This window comes from Halichoeres trimaculatus, unplaced genomic scaffold (genome assembly GCF_033239565.1).
Source record: "Halichoeres trimaculatus isolate MK-OKI-2021-1 unplaced genomic scaffold, fHalTri1.1 fHalTri1_scaffold_10, whole genome shotgun sequence".
In the NCBI taxonomy this organism is placed as follows: Eukaryota; Metazoa; Chordata; class Actinopteri; order Labriformes; family Labridae; genus Halichoeres; species Halichoeres trimaculatus.
Window position 1 is genome coordinate 14,282,430 of NW_027437187.1, and position 18,150 is coordinate 14,300,579.

At 38.4% G+C, this 18,150-nt stretch overlaps 1 protein-coding gene across 1 annotated transcript; it reads left to right on the forward strand.

Annotated features, from left to right (window-relative positions):
* Positions 1 to 56: 56 nt before the first annotated feature.
* LOC141796331 (aminopeptidase N-like) lies at positions 57 to 17,032 on the forward strand. The gene is made up of 23 exons (XM_074677374.1): positions 57 to 184; positions 908 to 1,005; positions 2,175 to 2,291; positions 3,158 to 3,344; positions 3,464 to 3,606; positions 4,094 to 4,230; positions 4,437 to 4,563; positions 5,893 to 6,047; positions 6,138 to 6,251; positions 7,613 to 7,756; positions 7,909 to 7,974; positions 8,464 to 8,529; positions 9,302 to 9,474; positions 9,696 to 9,775; positions 10,086 to 10,216; positions 10,320 to 10,375; positions 11,913 to 12,060; positions 12,458 to 12,549; positions 14,732 to 14,842; positions 14,925 to 15,092; positions 15,925 to 16,065; positions 16,492 to 16,573; positions 16,662 to 17,032. Exons 1-23 carry the CDS (start codon positions 57 to 59, stop codon positions 16,821 to 16,823), a joined length of 2,826 nt encoding a protein of 941 aa, XP_074533475.1. The 3' UTR covers positions 16,824 to 17,032.
* Positions 17,033 to 18,150: the final 1,118 nt, after the last annotated feature.

Here is an 18,150-nt window from a genome sequence, read left to right on the forward strand (position 1 = left end):
TGTAGCAGATGTTTCACAGCAGCCTAAGGAATCCCGGGCAGCAGCTGTGTTGAGACATGGGGAAAGGGTGCAGGGTCAGTAAGCTGTGCATTCTCATCGTGGTTTTAGCCTTGGCCGCCATTGCGACCATCGTCACACTGTGGACCCTTGCCCTGATAAAGAAAGATGAAGCTCCATGGGACAGGTAGGACACTGTTGGGGAAAATGCTGGACGCTGTTGTGGACTTGAGCTGCAAACAGACTGTGTGCGTTTTCTGAGACAGGAAAATTTAAATTAGACAAGGCAACAAAGTTACGTCATGTGTCCACTGCAGGAACTTTCTCTGTGAACAAGGAATCTTTGTATGAACTACATGTGCTCCAATGCAAGAAACAATGTCTGCTCTGTCAATGTCGTGTTCAAAAAGCTACTTCTCTTAAAGTGGTGCTACCAAGAAGAGAAGACTTTCAGCACGTTTTGGTTTACTAGACAATATTTTACTCCAGGGATAACACCATTGTTGTCATCTGGCTGAGTAAAAACAGGGGTTGCTTTTGTGATATATCAGTAATTTGATAAGTCTAATCTTATCTGTTGTCCTTGGTTCAAACTCAAACTGTTTTTCCATGTTGCTTTCTTTCCTTTTTGTCACTGTTGTAGTTACCACATACAGCAGTGTATTCACTTGTTTCCACTTCCTGTCTGATGAGCCCAATCTTTATGGATCACTGTAAAAAGCAGACAATAACTGCCTAAAGGAACCTTAAGTTTTCTTTGATATTTGGTTTGAGAAAGTCGACAGAGAATCACAGAGTTTTGTAGTTTCCTTCGGCTGCAGTGTTTAATGATGAATGGCCTGTAGGTCTGAGATAAGCACAGTTACATCATTTCATTCAGTTCAGTGATCTCTATGTTCACTCCTCTCAGGTATCGTCTCCCCACTGATTTGGTCCCTGACTCCTACAACATCACCCTGTGGCCTCGTCTCAGCCCCGACCCAGAAACCGGCCTCTACATTTTTACAGGTGACTGATACTGCTCCTTATCTATGAAGATGTTTGCAATGTGGCAGCAATTGTTATTCCTCTTGGTGCAGTCAGGAGAGAGACTAGCTGGTTTTTAGTTTTTAGTTAGGTTTTTAGTTTTAGTTAAGAGGAAATGTATAATACAGTTTAACTTAGCTAAATTACTCTGTAGGGTTTCTTGAAGTAAGAGGTTATTCTAAATTCAGGGACCTTAATTAGTGAAGCTAATTCATCCCATTTAATTGTCAGACGAGCACATGTCTTATTCTTTGCTTGTTATATCTTGATATAACAATAATTACAACATTAACAATAAGTTTTTTTCTTTGAAGCAACAGAAAGCATAAAAATACATGCTGGTACCCTCTTTTCAGAGATAAGGTCTGTCTGTAAGGAGACAAAGCTTATTAAATACAGATGTGCACTGAAGGTAAACAGTTACTGTTACTTTAAAATAACAGTCCCAGTTATCGTTGACATTTTTTTGTCCATTCTTAGACTCATATATTGATTTACTAAATGTTTTACAGTCTAAATGAGCTACACCTAGATTTCATGAGCAAACCTGTTTTGTTGAATGGCAAATAAATGCTTTGAACCACAGGAACAGCCTCAGCCAATGAGAACATAAAATTAAAAGATCAACCCTAATGCAGATCAGTGTTAATGAAGCTGTGGATATCCTGTTACCAATTAGAGTTTTAGTTTCATTCTTTTACGCATGACAACAGTCCACATCCAGACATTAAGAGTTCATCATCAGGCCCACACAAGGAGCCCCCTGTGCTGTCAGGAAAAGATTTTAGTTTCATTTGTACAGAACAAAACCACAAGATGGTGCTGTCCCCTAACAGCTTGCTGAAAACTACAGTGCTGGATAGAGCATTAGTCAGAAGATGAAGAAGTGAAGGGTTAAGCAGTTGGAATCAGCACATTTAGACAGTTTTTTTGAAGCAGTTCTTTTTTACAGTTACAGTTGGTTGGAGCTGGCCAAAAATAACTTTGGGTATAGTACAGAAATCTTTGATCCTTGTCTGACATGTTCAAACAGACAACCAGTGTCTGACAGTCACATAAGATGTAATGCTTCTGTTTGTGCCTCTGTTTATTCAGTCAAAGTTTTATCTTTTAATAATCTATGTTTTTCTCCCTCTCCATATTTCTATCAGGCAAATCCTCTGTGAAGTTTGAGTGTGTGAGAGAAACAGACCTGATCCTGATCCACTCCAATCAACTGAATTACGCAACGCTGGAGAACAAACACATCGTCCGGCTCAGTGCTTTAGGTACACAAGGTTTGAGGTTGTAGGAAAACTAGCAAACTACAAACATTTTCATTCACATGCAGCAGTTATTCTGCAGTGGTCTGTTCAAACTTGAGAGTCTATCAGTAAAATGAAGAGTGAGGTTATGTTAGCTCTGATTGATAGATGACTGGCAGGACATAACCAACAAAGATTACACATTACGGACATGTCTCAGAGAACCAGGCGACCAGCTGCATTTAACACGGACAGCAACTAAACTACTGCACAAACTTAATTACATTTGCTTGTTGTCATGTTTCAAACCATAGCACTACATATCTCGTCACTCTGTATCAGGTAAAAAGTTCATTCATTCATTTTCTGGACCACTTATCATGTGCAGGGTCGTGGGTGGCTGCAGCCTATCTCAGCTGTCACTGGGCGAGAGGCTGGGTACACGCTGGACTGGTCGCCAGTCAATCTCAGGGCGGGTCAAAGTTGACTTGAACAAAGAAAAAATGTTCAGAACCAATCTCTATTCATTTCCAAAACAGACACACGCCTTGTTAAAAGTCACATCTTCACAACAGTGTGTGAGACTCTGGGAAAAAAGGAAGCACTGCAGTCTTATTAAAACAAAACCTCCTCACAGCACGCTTAAATTGATATATTGAAAGCAGAGTTCAAGAACCAGATTGATTACAAAAAAAAACCTTGGGCTTGTTTCTGACATCTCAGACTTTTTCTGATTAAAAAACAGAGATATTCAAAATTAAATCAAATTCTACATATGTCAAAAAGAAGCAAACCAAAGTCAACAAAAGTCTGAAGTTATAGTTAATCTCAACTTAATGTTTTAAACCCTGATCCACTTCTTTTTACCATCAACTCTTTGTCTCTCATAGATAACGGATCTGCTCCTGCTATTAAGTCCTCCTGGTTACAGCATGAGACTCAGTTTCTCGTCATCCAGCTGAGTGATAAATTAACTCCACGACAGACATACGAGCTGTATGCAGAGTTCACAGGGGAACTTTCAGATGACTTGGCCGGCTTTTACAGGAGTGAATATGAAGAAGATGGAGTTCGAAAGCAAGTTTTCAAGACCATGTTACCTTTTTTATTAGTGGTGTTCCCTGTGCCTTTTTGATTTTTGTTTGTCCGTATTCAGTTCATCAGACTAGTGTTTGAAATGATTTGATCTTTCCCAGGATTGTTGCTGCTTCTCAGATGCACCCAACCCACGCCAGAAAGACCTTCCCTTGTTTCGATGAGCCAGCCTTGAAAGCTGTTTTCCACATAACTCTCATCCACCCTATTGGAACTGTGGCCCTTTCCAATGGCATGGACACGGGTAGGTGCTCTGTGTTCTGTTTTACATCGTTTTCAGAGGATCAACGTTAAACCACCAATACTAAGTAACACCTACTGAGGGAAACTTTCTTTTATCAGGCAGAAACCTCAGCTTAGCCATCTACCACCTGCTTTGTAGAGCCTCTCTGACTTAAGCTGCTCCACATCATACCTAATGAGGATTGTCTGGTTTAGAAAACAAAAGTATTTCCTCTTACTAGCTTTTTCTTTTCTGATAATGAGACAGAGTGTAGTTCCAACCAAACGTGTTAAATGCAGAGTTTTTTATGCCTGGGCATCATTTATGGTTCACATCATCAAACTGTCGGCAGCTGAAGTCTAAACGATGGTATAATTCTGAGATCCACATTAAAAGCAATCTGAATCAGACTTGCTGACTTTTACCTTTTAACTTAATACTATAGTTTATTCACAAAATATACTGATTTTGACCAGAGTCCATTAATCTCTGTGTCTGTGTTTTTCAGCTGTTGTTAACACGACTATTGACGACATACCTGTGACACAAACCACGTTTGAGCCCAGTGAGAAAATGTCCTCCTATCTACTGGCCATCATCGTCTCTGACTATGCATACATCAATGCGACACAAGGAGAGACGCTGGTAACTTTCTGTGGTTGAACAAAGCTTTAAGTTTCTATCACTTAGTGCAGTGTTAGCCTGAGTCTGAGAGATGGCTGTTTTAAAAACACAGAGATGACTTGACACAGATGCATCTGAATGGATGTTTTAAGCTTTCTGTTCAGCCATTAGAAATATCTACGGTATATGATTTATGGAGGTGTTTGCTGTTGTTTCTTTCTGTTCAGATCCGTATCTGGGCTCGGAGGAAGGCCATTGAGCAGGGTCAGGGGGAATACGCCCTCAATGTGACTGGACCTGTGCTGGACTTCTTCCAGAATTATTATAACATCTCGTACCCTCTGAACAAGTCAGGTGAGCTGTGTCTTTCACCGTGGGAGACTTCCAGTTGGTTCCTGCAATTTTGCATTTGCATAGACTTCATTCAGAACCCCATTAGCTTCCACAAATGTTTGCTAGTCTTCCAGGGGTCCTCAGTTTAACACAGAGTTAAATATATATTGCTAATCATTAATTAGGTAAAGAATACTTAAGTTTTTGTTAAAGAGCAGAGCACATTTTAATGAAACTCTTCACATTTGCTTTACTGGTGTTTGTAGGACAATGGTGTTCTAGCCATTAACATTTTTTCCTTATCTTTATGTGTGCTGCCTGAACCAATCAAAATCAAAATTTTAATTTATTTGGAATTATACGGTAGCCCCTGTAAATGTAGCATCTCATTTTCAAGGGGGTCCTAATTGTTTTCAGATCAGTTGACATGAACCTTATGGACTGTGAGGACTATTGTTTGAAGTGGCTAGAATTGCTCACAGTCTCTACTCACATTGCTGACATGAGTCTAACCAAGGTGTGTTTATTTTGAAAATTGAAAAGAGATGGGATTTTATTTTGACACCACTTTTCTTCGTTGAACTGTGACAACAGGCAAACATAAGTTTGTACCGTCTTTTTGTAGCCAGCTATTTTAAGCGCTACTCACAGCATGGTGCTTCAAGTTCGAACAGACCACTGCGGTGTAACTGCTGCATGTGAGTTGGAATGAACATTATCACCAACAGTTAAACCCATGTTTCAGCTTTTAGCTTGGGCTGTATCACTCTCTTATTTATCTTTCTTCTGCTTTTCTGTCCTTTTTCTGTCTGACAGTTAGGCTCCTGTGTCCACCATCACTACAAAATTCATCCATGAAAATTGTTTTTAGTCAGGTATACTGTATATGCAGTAGGGAGACTTTTTCCAAATCACTGAGAAACTCCGCACAGCCCCTTTAACGTAAAACCTCAAACCTTTTGACTCCCGGCCTGGCTCATCATTTTGTTGTTAAAGGCAGGCTAAATAAAATCCAGGGTCAACGCAGTTTATTTACATTAAATGCCATCGGGTGTCTTAATGTGGTTTCTGAGCACAACTTCCTGTCCCTCTCAATCTGCTCTGTGCAAAGTGACGTGTTGATACTCAGGTCAGCTGACACATTGGCTTGAATAGAAACTTATCAGATCTGTTGCTGGATGGAGCAATGACAGACCAGAGATGCATCTGGTGTATTGTAGCCATCATTCTCTCATTCTGAATCCGTCGAAGCCTCTCTTTCAAATATGGTCAAGTTATGTTGCAGTTTTACCATTGAACAGCATAAATACTTAATTCTCCCAAGCATTAAATGTTTTCCCTGCCTCACAGATCAAATTGCTCTGCCTGACTTCTATTTCGGAGCCATGGAGAACTGGGGTCTGGTGACATACAGAGAAACCAACCTTCTCTATGACCCTGTGACCTCTTCCAACAGAAACAAGGAGACCACTGCCACCATTATTGCTCATGAACTCGCACATATGGTGAACAAGTTTTACAATCTTTTTTCAAAACAACTTATTTATCCATCCACGAGTTATTTATCCACTTGACCTCTGGATTCTGTCCTGCAGTGGTTTGGTAACCTGGTGACTCTGCGCTGGTGGAACGAGGTCTGGTTGAATGAAGGATTTGCAACGTATGTGTCATACCTGGGAGCAGACTATGCTGAGCCTTCATGGGATGTGGTAAGAGGAAGGTGATCTGTGGTTTGGGGCTCAGTACTGGTCTTCTAATCATCACATGCTGTGGATGTATTTCTATCGGTTACTGTTACATACTCTTTGTGATAATTTATGAAAACAAAGACTCTCTTTTCATATTTCTATATAAATATTTGATAAATAACTATTAGATAAGTATCAGTTAGATATAGTGTTGCAGTGACTACAATGTATTTCTAATAGTAACAGCTGTTGCCAGTAAATTAATGTTAGAGTGTCTGACTAAATTACAGAATGGATCACTGCGGGGTGATGCTGCATGGAAATATTAAACCTGTGAAAATTTCAAACCAAATCTAGTGTTGCACACTTGGTCACAATAAATGACTTTCCAGGAGTGCATGGGTTTAACTGCCACTTCACTCTGGCTTTCTGTAAATTCAGAAACACACGCACAGAAGCTCAACGTGGCTGTGTATTGCAGTTCACCGTGGTCTAATGAATGACATGCATGGACTTGTGCATAATAAAGATCCCTTTGCTGCCCTATTTTAACCACCAATCAACTATTAAAGGTCCCATATTCTGCTCCTTTTCTACAGTTTGATATGGATCATCGATGTCTCCATGAAATGGTAGTAACATGTTTTGGTCCAAAAAGCCAATAAATCAAGCACAGCAGCATTGTTTCCAGGCTCTCATAGCCCCTCTGTTCGTAACGGTCTGAATTAGTGGGCGTGACCTTAATATGTAAATCAGCCACAGCTGATACCTTCCCGCTCTTCCACGTCACTGAGAGCGGCGCCACAAGCTCCGAGTGCACAATGATTAGAAAACAGTGAAGCTCATTTACTGTAACATTACAGGCTAAAACAACAGGCCAACCGCAGCTAAAGTTACTATCCTGAAGCTAACACAGAGACAGGGGGGGGCACTGAAGAAAAGCTCTTACATCTGCTCCACAGCACACAGCATTCAAAATACTCACATTTTCAGGGTTCGAGGTTTGTATAGCACACACATACACAGTTTTACTGAGTGTAGCTGGAACATTTCCTTGATAAATGGACTCTAGACACTTAGTCTTGTCTTCTTCCGAGATGGGAAGCTTGTGCATGGAACTATGTGGCTGTTTACAGCCAACAATAGAGCAGTGATGGCTCTTCAACTTTGGCATTCTCCTCCCCGCTGCTGGGGAATAAATACATGTTAGTAGTGCTGTTTGACTCTGGTGTTTTAAATGTGAAGACTTAAGCCGACACAATAACCTTGACAAACAAACTTATCAGGATAGAAATGTACAAACAGTTCTTAGGCTGTATGAGCAATGTAACAGCTGTGTCTTGTTCCTTCCAGAGATCATCCTTCATGTCTGTTTGTTTCAGAAAGACTTGATAGTTCTTGATGATGTTCAAAGGGTCATGGCCATCGATGCCCTGACTTCGTCTCATCCTCTGTCCTCTGAAGAAGACAGCATCATTCTGCCAAACCAGATCACTGAGCAGTTTGATACCATCTCTTACAGCAAGGTAAAAGACACAATAATGTTCAGGTGCTGATTATTGTATTTTACTGTGTGCAAGTGTTGTACTTAAGAATAAAAAGTTAACATAACACCATGTGCAGAATGGTTGGTTTATAGTACAGACTGACTTCCTTTGTTTCTCTGTGTGTGCCTTAGGGTGCAGCAGTGCTAAGGATGATATCAGATTTCCTCTCAGAGCCTGTCTTCGTCCAGGGACTCAATGTAAGTTTCTGATAGCCCAGCTTGTGCTACGGAAATTATGATCTGGGTGTTACATATCAAATCATAACATGAATGTTTTTAACTTTTAGTTTAAATTACAAACTGTATAAAATATGAAAGCTGTATCTGTGATGTCGGCCAAAAGTTTTTGGGAGATGTTTTGTAGCCAATTGATTGTCAGCATTATGTCAGAAATGCTAACTCAATCAAATTTTTGGTCAACCTAGGCTTTTTGTTTGGGTTGCTTCTCAATGTTTGCTTCACACTTGATGTTGCCACTTAGCTTAAACCTGTTTTTTCTTTTTTTAAATTACTGCTAACTTCACTGCAGAGAATAAAGCACAAGGTCTATAACCATGCTGCTGTATGTGTTGGTTTATGAGCATGATTCTGTTCAACAAAATAACTGTATTTCCCAGAATTTAGACACAGGCTCAACATGTAATGAGGTATATTTTTTACCTGATGCTTTATTGTGTTTACCCCCAGAGTTACCTTAATTACTTTTCCTACAACAACACGGAAGGAAATGACTTGTGGGACCACCTAGAAATGGTAAGATAAAAGATTTTTTACTTGTCACTCCAAAATAATTAAAGGTGAAAAGTGATGGTGGATACTTGTACTAGTCCTTTGGGTTTGTGCACAGAAACCCCCAAAACACAATAGACCTTTGTCTGAACTAATGTTAACTATTTTCTTTATATTAATTTAATCAAACACTTTGTTCATCACACTTGACTCAAGACAGACTGATGTAAAGCTTGGTTCATCAATCAGTTGATCGGTTAATTTTTAGTTATGACAAAAGTGATGAAATGCTATGTATGGAAAAATGGTTTAACAAAATAAGGCTAGAGGTAAAAACTAATGTACCCAACAGCAATTTAAAAACTTGTAATTCAAACAATCACAAAGTAAAAAAAAGTTTCAAGCATTAAAAAATACTAAGGTTACAAGGAAAATGTAAAAATAAAGACTACATGTAAGGACTTCAAGAGAAAAAAGAAGTTAAAATATTACAAAGTGTTAAATTGACTAAATTATTAAACATTGATTGTTTTTATTCTATTTATACCTGCTGCTTTACATGAATAAAATTCTGCTCCTGCTAATTGCACACATGGTTGCTCCACCCAAAGTCTATTTACACTGTTGTGTGGTCTATATCCATCCACCTCTTTCTTTTTACATCTCTTATTTCTCTTATCTATAAATAATATAATCAAAGAGTATGTTCTCCAGCTCCTCCAGTTGTAAAATGTCTCGTGATTTGGGATCTGACTTGAATCATAGCTTCTTCATCTCTCTGTCACTTCACCAACAGGCAGTTCAAGCCAATGATGTTCAGCTTCCCCGTCCGGTGAATGAAATCATGAACGGCTGGGTGCTCCAGATGGGTTTCCCTCTGATAATCGTCAACACGAATACAGGACGAGTAACCCAGAAGCACTTCCTGCTGGATTCAGAGTCCTCTGTTCCTGTTGAATCACCTTATGAGTATGAAACAGTAAAACATCTGCATGTCTTATATTTTCCTTTCAAGTTAACTTCACTTTCAATTTCAGTCGAGAGAACAGAAATAACTGGTGTTGAGAATCTGCAGGTTTGATACAATAGAAAACTTTTACAGTTAAATATCCGTCTTCTCTTCTCCATGTTACCCTCTGCTACTTTAACCTGCCAAATGAATGAATAACATAATGTATCTTCACCCTCAGTTATGAATGGCTGATTCCAATCAGGTGGATGTGGAGAGGTGGGTCACCAACAAATGTCTGGTGGTTAACCCGTAAGGAAGGTGTGTAATGATGTAATGATATGCTCATAACATCTTGTGAAAAAACTCAGTTTTTACAACAAAAATGAACATTTTTACAACCTGGTACAAAAAATACTTAGGACTTCTCTAAATTAGATTTCTCTGAAGGCGCATAATGTAAGACGGATGAGTTTTCTTACAGCTCAGTGGTTTTTACGATAATGAATTTACCCAATCAGAGGAACAGCTGTCTTTGGCTTTTTGCTTGATTATTGTATTATACACATGCAGGCTCATGTATGATCAGTGTTAAACCTGACAAAATGTTCCCTCTGTTTTTTTCTGTCAGGGGTTAACCATCAAATGGCACAGCCTACTAACTGGGTTTTGGCAAATATTAATGCAACTGGATATTATCGGGTACACTATGACCCAGGGAACTGGGAACAACTCTTCGTCCAGCTTCACAGAGATAGACAGGTAAAGAAAAAAATCAAACTGGTTGAAACATGTTTTTTATTTTACTGACTAAAAAAATTTTGGTCACATTTCACGTTAATTTTTTGTTTGACCTGGTGTACAGGCTATACCACTCATAAACAGAGCACAGCTTGTGGACGATTCCTTTAGTTTGGCCAGGTATGTATGTTTGTTACCCAGCTAATGGTTTTGGTTCAAATTTTCAAGTCATCTCACAAGTTTCAGTGAATCAGAAGGAAAAACCAAGAAAAACATGCTTCCAAACTCTTTAAACCTCAAGGTCCTCAAGTTAGAGGACTTTGAGGTCACTCTTCAACAAAGCCCCAAAAAACATCTGTGTTCTTACTCTGAGCCAGTGACATAGATACCAATACTTACATCTCTAAACAAATTTCACATGTTCCCTTTGTTATGACACCAGAATAACTCAAAAAGGCCTGGTAGATGCAAAAACCCTTTTCAATTTGGGAATGCCATTTTTAGCAGAGACCCAAAATAAGGCCAGAGCTCAAAGGGTTGATATACTTGTTTGAGGCTCAAAAGTACGATGGCCCTGAAGTGCAAAACACAATGGCAAATAAACAAAACACAATGGCAAATTAACTAAACACAACGGCAAATTAACTAAACACAACAGCAAATCGACTAAACACAACAGCCATTTGCCAATGTGTTTAGCTGATTTGCCGTTGTGTTTAGTTAATTTGCCATTGTGTTTTATTTATTTGCCGTTGTGTTTAGCTGATTTGCCATTGTGTTTAGTTATTTTGCCGTTGTGTTTAGTTAATTTGCCGTTGTTTAGTTAATTTGCCATTGTGTTTAGTTAATTTGCCGTTGTGTTTAGTTAATTTGCCGTTGTGTTTAGTTAATTTGTCGTTGTGTTTAGTTAATTTGCCATTGTGTTTAGTTAATTTGCCGTTGTTTAGTTAATTTGCCGTTGTGTTTAGTTAATTTGCCGTTGTTTAGTTAATTTGCCGTTGTGTTTAGTTAATTTGCCGTTGTTTAGTTAATTTGCCGGTGTGTTTAGTTAAATTGTCGTAGTGTTTAGTTAATTTGTCGTTGTGTTTAGTTAATTTGCCGTTGTTTAGTTAATTTGCCGTTGTGTTTAGTTAATTTGTCGTTGTGTTTAGTTAATTTGCCGTTGTGTTTAGTTAATTTGCCGTTGTCTTTAGTTAATTTGCTGTTGTGTTTTGCACTTCAGGGCCACCGTACAAAAGCGCCCAAAAGTAACAATAACCCAAAATCTTATTAAAAAATGTAATAAAACCCAAAATGTAGTCACTGATGGATAATGTAACAAAAATGCTGAGCCCAAAATGTCATACCTTTTTGTTCAATTAATTACATTTTGGATTTAATTAAATTTTTGGTCGTTGTTACAAATTAGGGGCTAACAATGGTCTCAAGGGCAAATTAGAATGCATTTTGTCATTTAATTAAGAGAACTTGTTGCCTTTGAAGAGGATTTTTCTTTTTTTCTTTTTTCAAATAAGTTTTAGATAAAGCCTGACAGTGGTTTATACCCTGGAAGTGTAAACATTCCTGCACAGTCTAAGAGCACATGTGATGTTATAAAAGTGAAATTTGGAGTTTTCCAAATGTGAATGAACAGATTGCTCATCATCATTAAATGTAACGACAGGGTTGGGTCAACAGCGCCACACCAGTAAAAACATCTTTCCCTTCTTTTCTACAGGGCTCAGCTCCTTGAAGGTTTGGACCCGCTGCGGTTCATCTCTTTTCTGGTGTATGAAACAGAATATATGCCTTGGCAGACTGCCTTGAATAACCTTGACTACTACTACCTCATGCTGGACCGCACTGAGGTCTATCAGCCTTTGCAGGTAAAACACAACCTCATTGGCTGTTACTTCATTTTTGTCATCAAACCATTACTATTTGCACTCACTGTACATGGCTTGAACTTTTCCATAACTTACCAGTTTTACTTATATATTTTTGGCCTTTGACAAAAAGTCTCAAGCTGTTGTCTTTAAATACTTTAATGTGTAAGTTTGTTTAGATGTTAAAAGGCTGTTTCTGCTGCATGCTGTGAAGGACTTTATTTGATACCTACCATACAGCAGGTGTACTAGCATTTCAAAATGCTCATTCACAGTCAGTCCTTATGTTGGTGGTCTCATTTATGTTTCCAGCTCATAAAGAGGCATATACATCAATCAAATCCAGCAAAAAAAAAAACTTCACAGCAGCTTTAACTCACCTCTGTTACTCTTACAGGAATACATATTGAGACTGGTGATCCCCCTTTTTAATCACTTCAAAATTCTGACATCAGACTGGACCCTCGTTCCTGAAAGACACACAGACCAGTGAGTATACTCATCTTAAACTACAGCTGACACACCGAGGACGCTGTATCTTTGGGGTGGGGTCAGGGGAAGGGGAAGGGAACAAAACAGCAGGAGATTCAGAAAAGGCCAAGTACATAGGCCGATTCCTGATTAAATTAGAGCTACAAATGTGGACCACGTTGTCAATAACCGTCTCACAATGGCTGAGGCTGGTTGATAGGTGCAGGGAGAAACAACCAAGGGATGATATTCCCTTTAATGTGATGAAAATATGTGGCCAGAAAGACGGGTACGTTTGGATGTGCATGAATGATTTGCAGTGCTGTGTACGTTGTATAATCAGCTCCGATATGTACTGCAACTGTTTTAAAGTTGAGCACAGCTCTACTCCAAGGCTGTTTCTTATGTTTGTTGTAAACAAGTGTGTATTTTTCTTTTGCACATTGCTGTGAGCAAATCAGAATTGCAAAGAGCATATTCAGTAAAATAAGAAACTTACAAATTCAGCATCTTGTACTTGTTTACCTTACTTAACACAGGAATGTGTAACTTTACTGTAGTTTTTGATTGGCTTTGCAAATAGTGTATAGTGCTGTCTGAACATTTTCAGGTAGTGTCACCAAGATCTGGCTTTTTTTTTTTTACATTTGAAAACACAGAGTAAATTGTCATTATGAAACATGATAAAGCCATTTGATTACTGTGTTTATTAACAACAGTGTCAGGACTTTCCATCTTGATGACACTGACACTTTCATTGACATGAAGACCGAAAGAGCGCAAGAGGCTATTGGTATGCCATTAAAGGCTCATTGGCACCTGCAAATGGCGCGTTTATACCTGCCAACGCTAATTGGTACTTGCCACTGGCTTTGTGGTACCTGCATTTTGGTAATTGGTTCTTGCCAACCGCTCACTGGCACTTGCAAATGGTTCATAAGTATTGGTGTCTGCCAATGGCTCATTGGTACCTGCCATTCATTCATTGGTACCTGCCACTCGCTAACTGGTACAAGTCAATGGCTCATTGACACCTGACAAAAGCTCATTGACACATGTTCAGTGTTGCAACGGGCACTTGTGTACAAGAGTGTCCAATGTGCTGTCACAATCAGTGCACTGGCAAATCTGTCACAGTGCCAACAGCAGCTTGGAGGAAAACAACTTTAGGCCACTGTAGCAGTATCTTAGGATGGAGCCTGACGTGATGCACATAAAACATTCAGAAAACAATTTAAGCCACAACCAGTGATAATGGGCAGGCAGTGTTTATGAGTGTACATACCATTTGTGTCCAGTTGGTGGTGCTGTTTGACAGAAACGAATGTGAAGACAACTTTAATGTGGGACCGTGATCATGTACATAAAACTTCAAAGAGATTAGCCCCTTAGTGCCAGAGTTACAGTAATTTCCTTCTTTATGGCATATATCAGGGTAAAAGACCAGGGTAAAAGGCATAACCAGGGACACATTGTTCAAAAACAGAATAGCCTGCACAAAGGTTTATTACTTCTGGGCACATTAGATGGTGAAATTTCCTAATATATATATATATATATATATATATATATATATATATATATATATATATATATATATATATATATATATAAATATATATATATATATATATATATATATATATATATATATATATATATATATATATATATATATATATATATATATATATATATATATATAAACAACCTTGTACATGAAGTTTACATGAAGTTTATTAAAGCTGACTAGTTTATGAAAAACCTTAAACTTTGATCTTCTCGCCTAGCTGGACCCATTTGATAACAAAAAAGTCTTTTGCTAAGCTACCAGCAAGTGTCACTGTGCAAATGTCAGGCGTCAATGAGCCATTGGTTGGTACAAAATTAGCGACTGGCAAGTACCAATGAGCCCTTGCCAGGTGCCAATGAGCAATCAATGGCATACCAAAAGCCGCTTTTGGATCTTGGCACTGCTGGGAAGACTTCTTTTGAAGAATGAACAATCTATTTTGTGCAAGTGACATTTTTGCAGGTTGTTAGCTATTTTACAGTTTGTATTAATTGTTTAGAGAAATGCACCAACTGTTGTGCCAACATTAATAGTGAGAAATGCACCAAAGCAACATAGACAGAGCCATATAGACAAAGCTGAAACTGTCAGCCTCTAACATCGGAGCCTGTTCATCTCCTCCTGCAGGTATAACCAGGTGAATGCCATCCAAATGGCCTGCAAGACAGGACTACCAGAATGCCAAAATCTGACCACCAGATGGTTCAAACAATGGATGAACGACCCTCAGCACAATCTGTCAGTTTATTTTCTTACTTCCCTCCTTCTTTTTCTTAAGCTTTAAGATTTTAAGTGTCTTTTCTCCATCTTTTCTCATCAGGATTGCTCCTAACCTACGTTCAGTGGTGTACTGCAGTGCCATAGCAGCAGGTGATGAGGCAGAGTGGGACTTTGCCTGGACTCAGTACAAGAAAGCTACGCTAGCCAGTGAAGCCAGTAAACTCATGTCTGCTCTGGCCTGTAGCAACAACATTCAACTTTTGCAAAGGTCTTGCAGTGATTTGAGAAATACCTTATAGATCCCATATAATGAAAATCCACTTTCTCTTGTCTGTTCATGAATACATCAGTTGTCAGAACCAAGTTTTATTGCCAAGTACATTTGCACATACAAGGAATTTGTCTTGGTGCTAACAATTAACAAGAAAATAATGAAAATTTAAGATAAATTATAGAAAAAGTTAATTTATAAAATATATGAATATACAAAAATATACATAAAATAATAATAAAATAAAATAAAAATTAATTAGGAATATTTACAGAAAAACAAAATAACAATAATTATAATGAGAAACAGAGGATACAAGGTGCAACTGAAGTTGTGAAATTTAGAGTTCAGTGGGTAAAGTTTAGTTCATACGCAGACATAAAAAAAGTCATGTTCACAAAACAACTCATAATCCCAGTCCTTGTGAAAATTCGCTTCTTCCGCTGAAGTTCAGCATCCCGTTACAGATTCAAGATGTCAAAGGTAAGAGGAGTCTGACATGATAACTGCTGTGTTTTAGGTCACAGTTACAGACATAAATGTAAGTGTTCTGTCTCAGCACCAGAGGGCAGTGGCTGCTTTTTATTTTCACCACATCATACCTGCTGCAGCAGATCCTCCACAGAGATGAAGCATGATGTTTTTCCCAACTGAATTTAAAGCCTCCTCAAAAGACAACTCATTCATGCTGTAAACAACAAATGAAATAGATAAATTATTTGGGACCTATAGATGATATTAATCTTGCAGAAATACTACAGTAATGGAGACTTGGATGCATTATATGAAGAAAACATCTACCAACTAAAGCTTTCTCTTGTTTCTAAAGGTATCTGACTTACACCTTGAACCCAGCCATGATACGTAAGCAGGACGCCACCTCGGTCATTTCATCTGTTGCCAGCAACAGAATGGGCCAGGATCTAGCCTGGGACTTTGTCAGGGAACAATGGGAGTACATGTTCACAGAGTGAGTAACACACTCTGACTAACACTCTTTAAAGTGGAGATTTAACATCATCCTCTGGTTTGATTGATTTATTTGTACTCACAGCTTTGTTCAACACCTTTATGCCCAGGCACGTGGTGGGCTGTAGTGGTGTTGGCCTGACATGGGGTCAGCGTTTTCAAATGGATTTGTTTTTCTTTTCAATCGGCAGTGACAGACTTAAGCATTCTGATTGGATTGTTCTCATCTTAAAAAAAAACAAAAACAAGAACCAAGTATTTACAAGGAAGAGGAATGACGGTGATGTGAAGATGATGTACACCTGGTTCAAGAGCATTGATTTTGTTGCTTCCTCTGAACCTTTTAGATTTCAGATGATGTTTCTATCTCTGAAGAGGTTTTTCCTTTGTATAAGTCCTGTATACAGTCTAGCTTTTTTGTGTCTAGATATGGCGTGGGTTCCTTCTCTTTCGCCTCTATGATCAGTGGAGTCACAGCACGGTTCTCTACACCTGCTGAGCTACAACAGGTCTGTACTCACAAAGCAATTCAGCTTCTGTAAACCCTCTCCCAGAAACTGTTGCCTAATTTATTTATTTTTTTGTCCATTCTTAAAGCTGGAGGAGTTTGTGAATGAGCACAGCGCAGCAGGGTTTGGCACCGCCACTCTGTCTGTGAAGCAGGCGTTGGAGACGACCAGAGCCAACATTAAGTGGGTGGAACAGAACAAAGACAGGATCCTGGAGTGGTTAACCACATCTAGCCGCTTTCAAATTTGAAAAGATTTTTTTTTTCTCCTGAAAGAAAAGAATAGTAAATCAACAGAGACAAAAGGAAAAAAAGGCAATCAAACTAGAGTTTAAAGCTCATTTGTTTGGTAGAGAACAAAGAGTCGAACAGGTTTTTCCTTAGTAACAGGATGTCACAGAACTACTACCCTTGATTTGGACTACTCTGGCTTGTGAGAAGGTGAATCAGTGTTTATAACTCAGAGGGAATCCCATTGTAAGAATAATCTGTGATTACACAAACACTGAAATGCTGTTAAGATGGTTAAAACAAGTTCACTGACCTATGCAATTACTGACTGTTGAATTATCAATTTTTTTATTGTTTCATTAATTGTACTTTTTTATTGTGCCTAATGCATTTGAGCATGATCTGGGCTGTATTAATGCAGCTGTTTGACTCATGTTAACAACTGTTTACAAAAGTCTCAGGAACATCCAGACCAAACTTAGTGCGTTGATGAATTCATTTATTGGATTTCATTTGATTTTGTCACAGCCACAAATACATACATAGACAACCGAAATTCTATCAAACAAAAAACATTTTGCACACATAGACTTCACCTCAACAAATAAAAAAGAAAACATGATTTAAAAAAATAGAAACAAAGAGCAAATTATGGCTTTTTAATTCTGCTTTATAGCAGTGTCAGACACACACACACACACACACACACACACACACACACACACACACACACACACACACACACACACACACACACACACACACACACACACCAGGTCCAGTTTGACAAAGACATGAATAAATAAATACAAACCATTTTCTCTCCTTTTGCCTGTCTTATTGAAACCATGAATATATAAATATGTATGTATTTATGATTCTGATGCATGGGTTTATCTCTTATTACAGTGGTGTACTCGGGGGGTGGTAGCATATATAAATTTTATATGTTGAAACATATATTTAGTGGTTCTTGAGTTGTGTTCAAACCCATGAAAAACTTTAATTCCAGCCAATATCCCCATTTTAATCAGTCTGCAGGTGTTTATCATTGACCACCTTGAAAAGTCACATTAAAACACTCAGTTTTAAAATGATTGTCTGAAAATAATTGACTGGATCTTACTAGTATGTTAGCTTCATGCAGGAAGTTATTACTTTTTGGTTAACATGTATAACGATTGTTGTAACCTGTCATAAAGTTGATTATCATGACACCTTGAGGCATAAATGATCTCTAACGTCCACGAATAAGAGGGTGACATGCTCAAACTTTTCTGAGGGAGGACCCTCAATCCTTCCTTAAATTTAACCATCCCACCTTGATTTAACATGTGAGGCTTCAGT

What these genes read in the sequence shown, in the direction of transcription:
- LOC141796331 (XM_074677374.1), top strand. Translation starts at nt 57, where the DNA reads ATGGGGAAAGGGTGCAGGGTCAGTAAGCTGTGCATTCTCATCGTGGTT. An exon ending in CCTGTTGAATCACCTTATGA is followed by an intron (nt 9,475 to 9,695) that starts GTATGAAACAGT and finishes CTTCACCCTCAG; the next exon opens with TTATGAATGGCTGATTCCAA. An exon ending in GTGGTTAACCCGTAAGGAAG is followed by an intron (nt 9,776 to 10,085) that starts GTGTGTAATGAT and finishes TTTTTCTGTCAG; the next exon opens with GGGTTAACCATCAAATGGCA.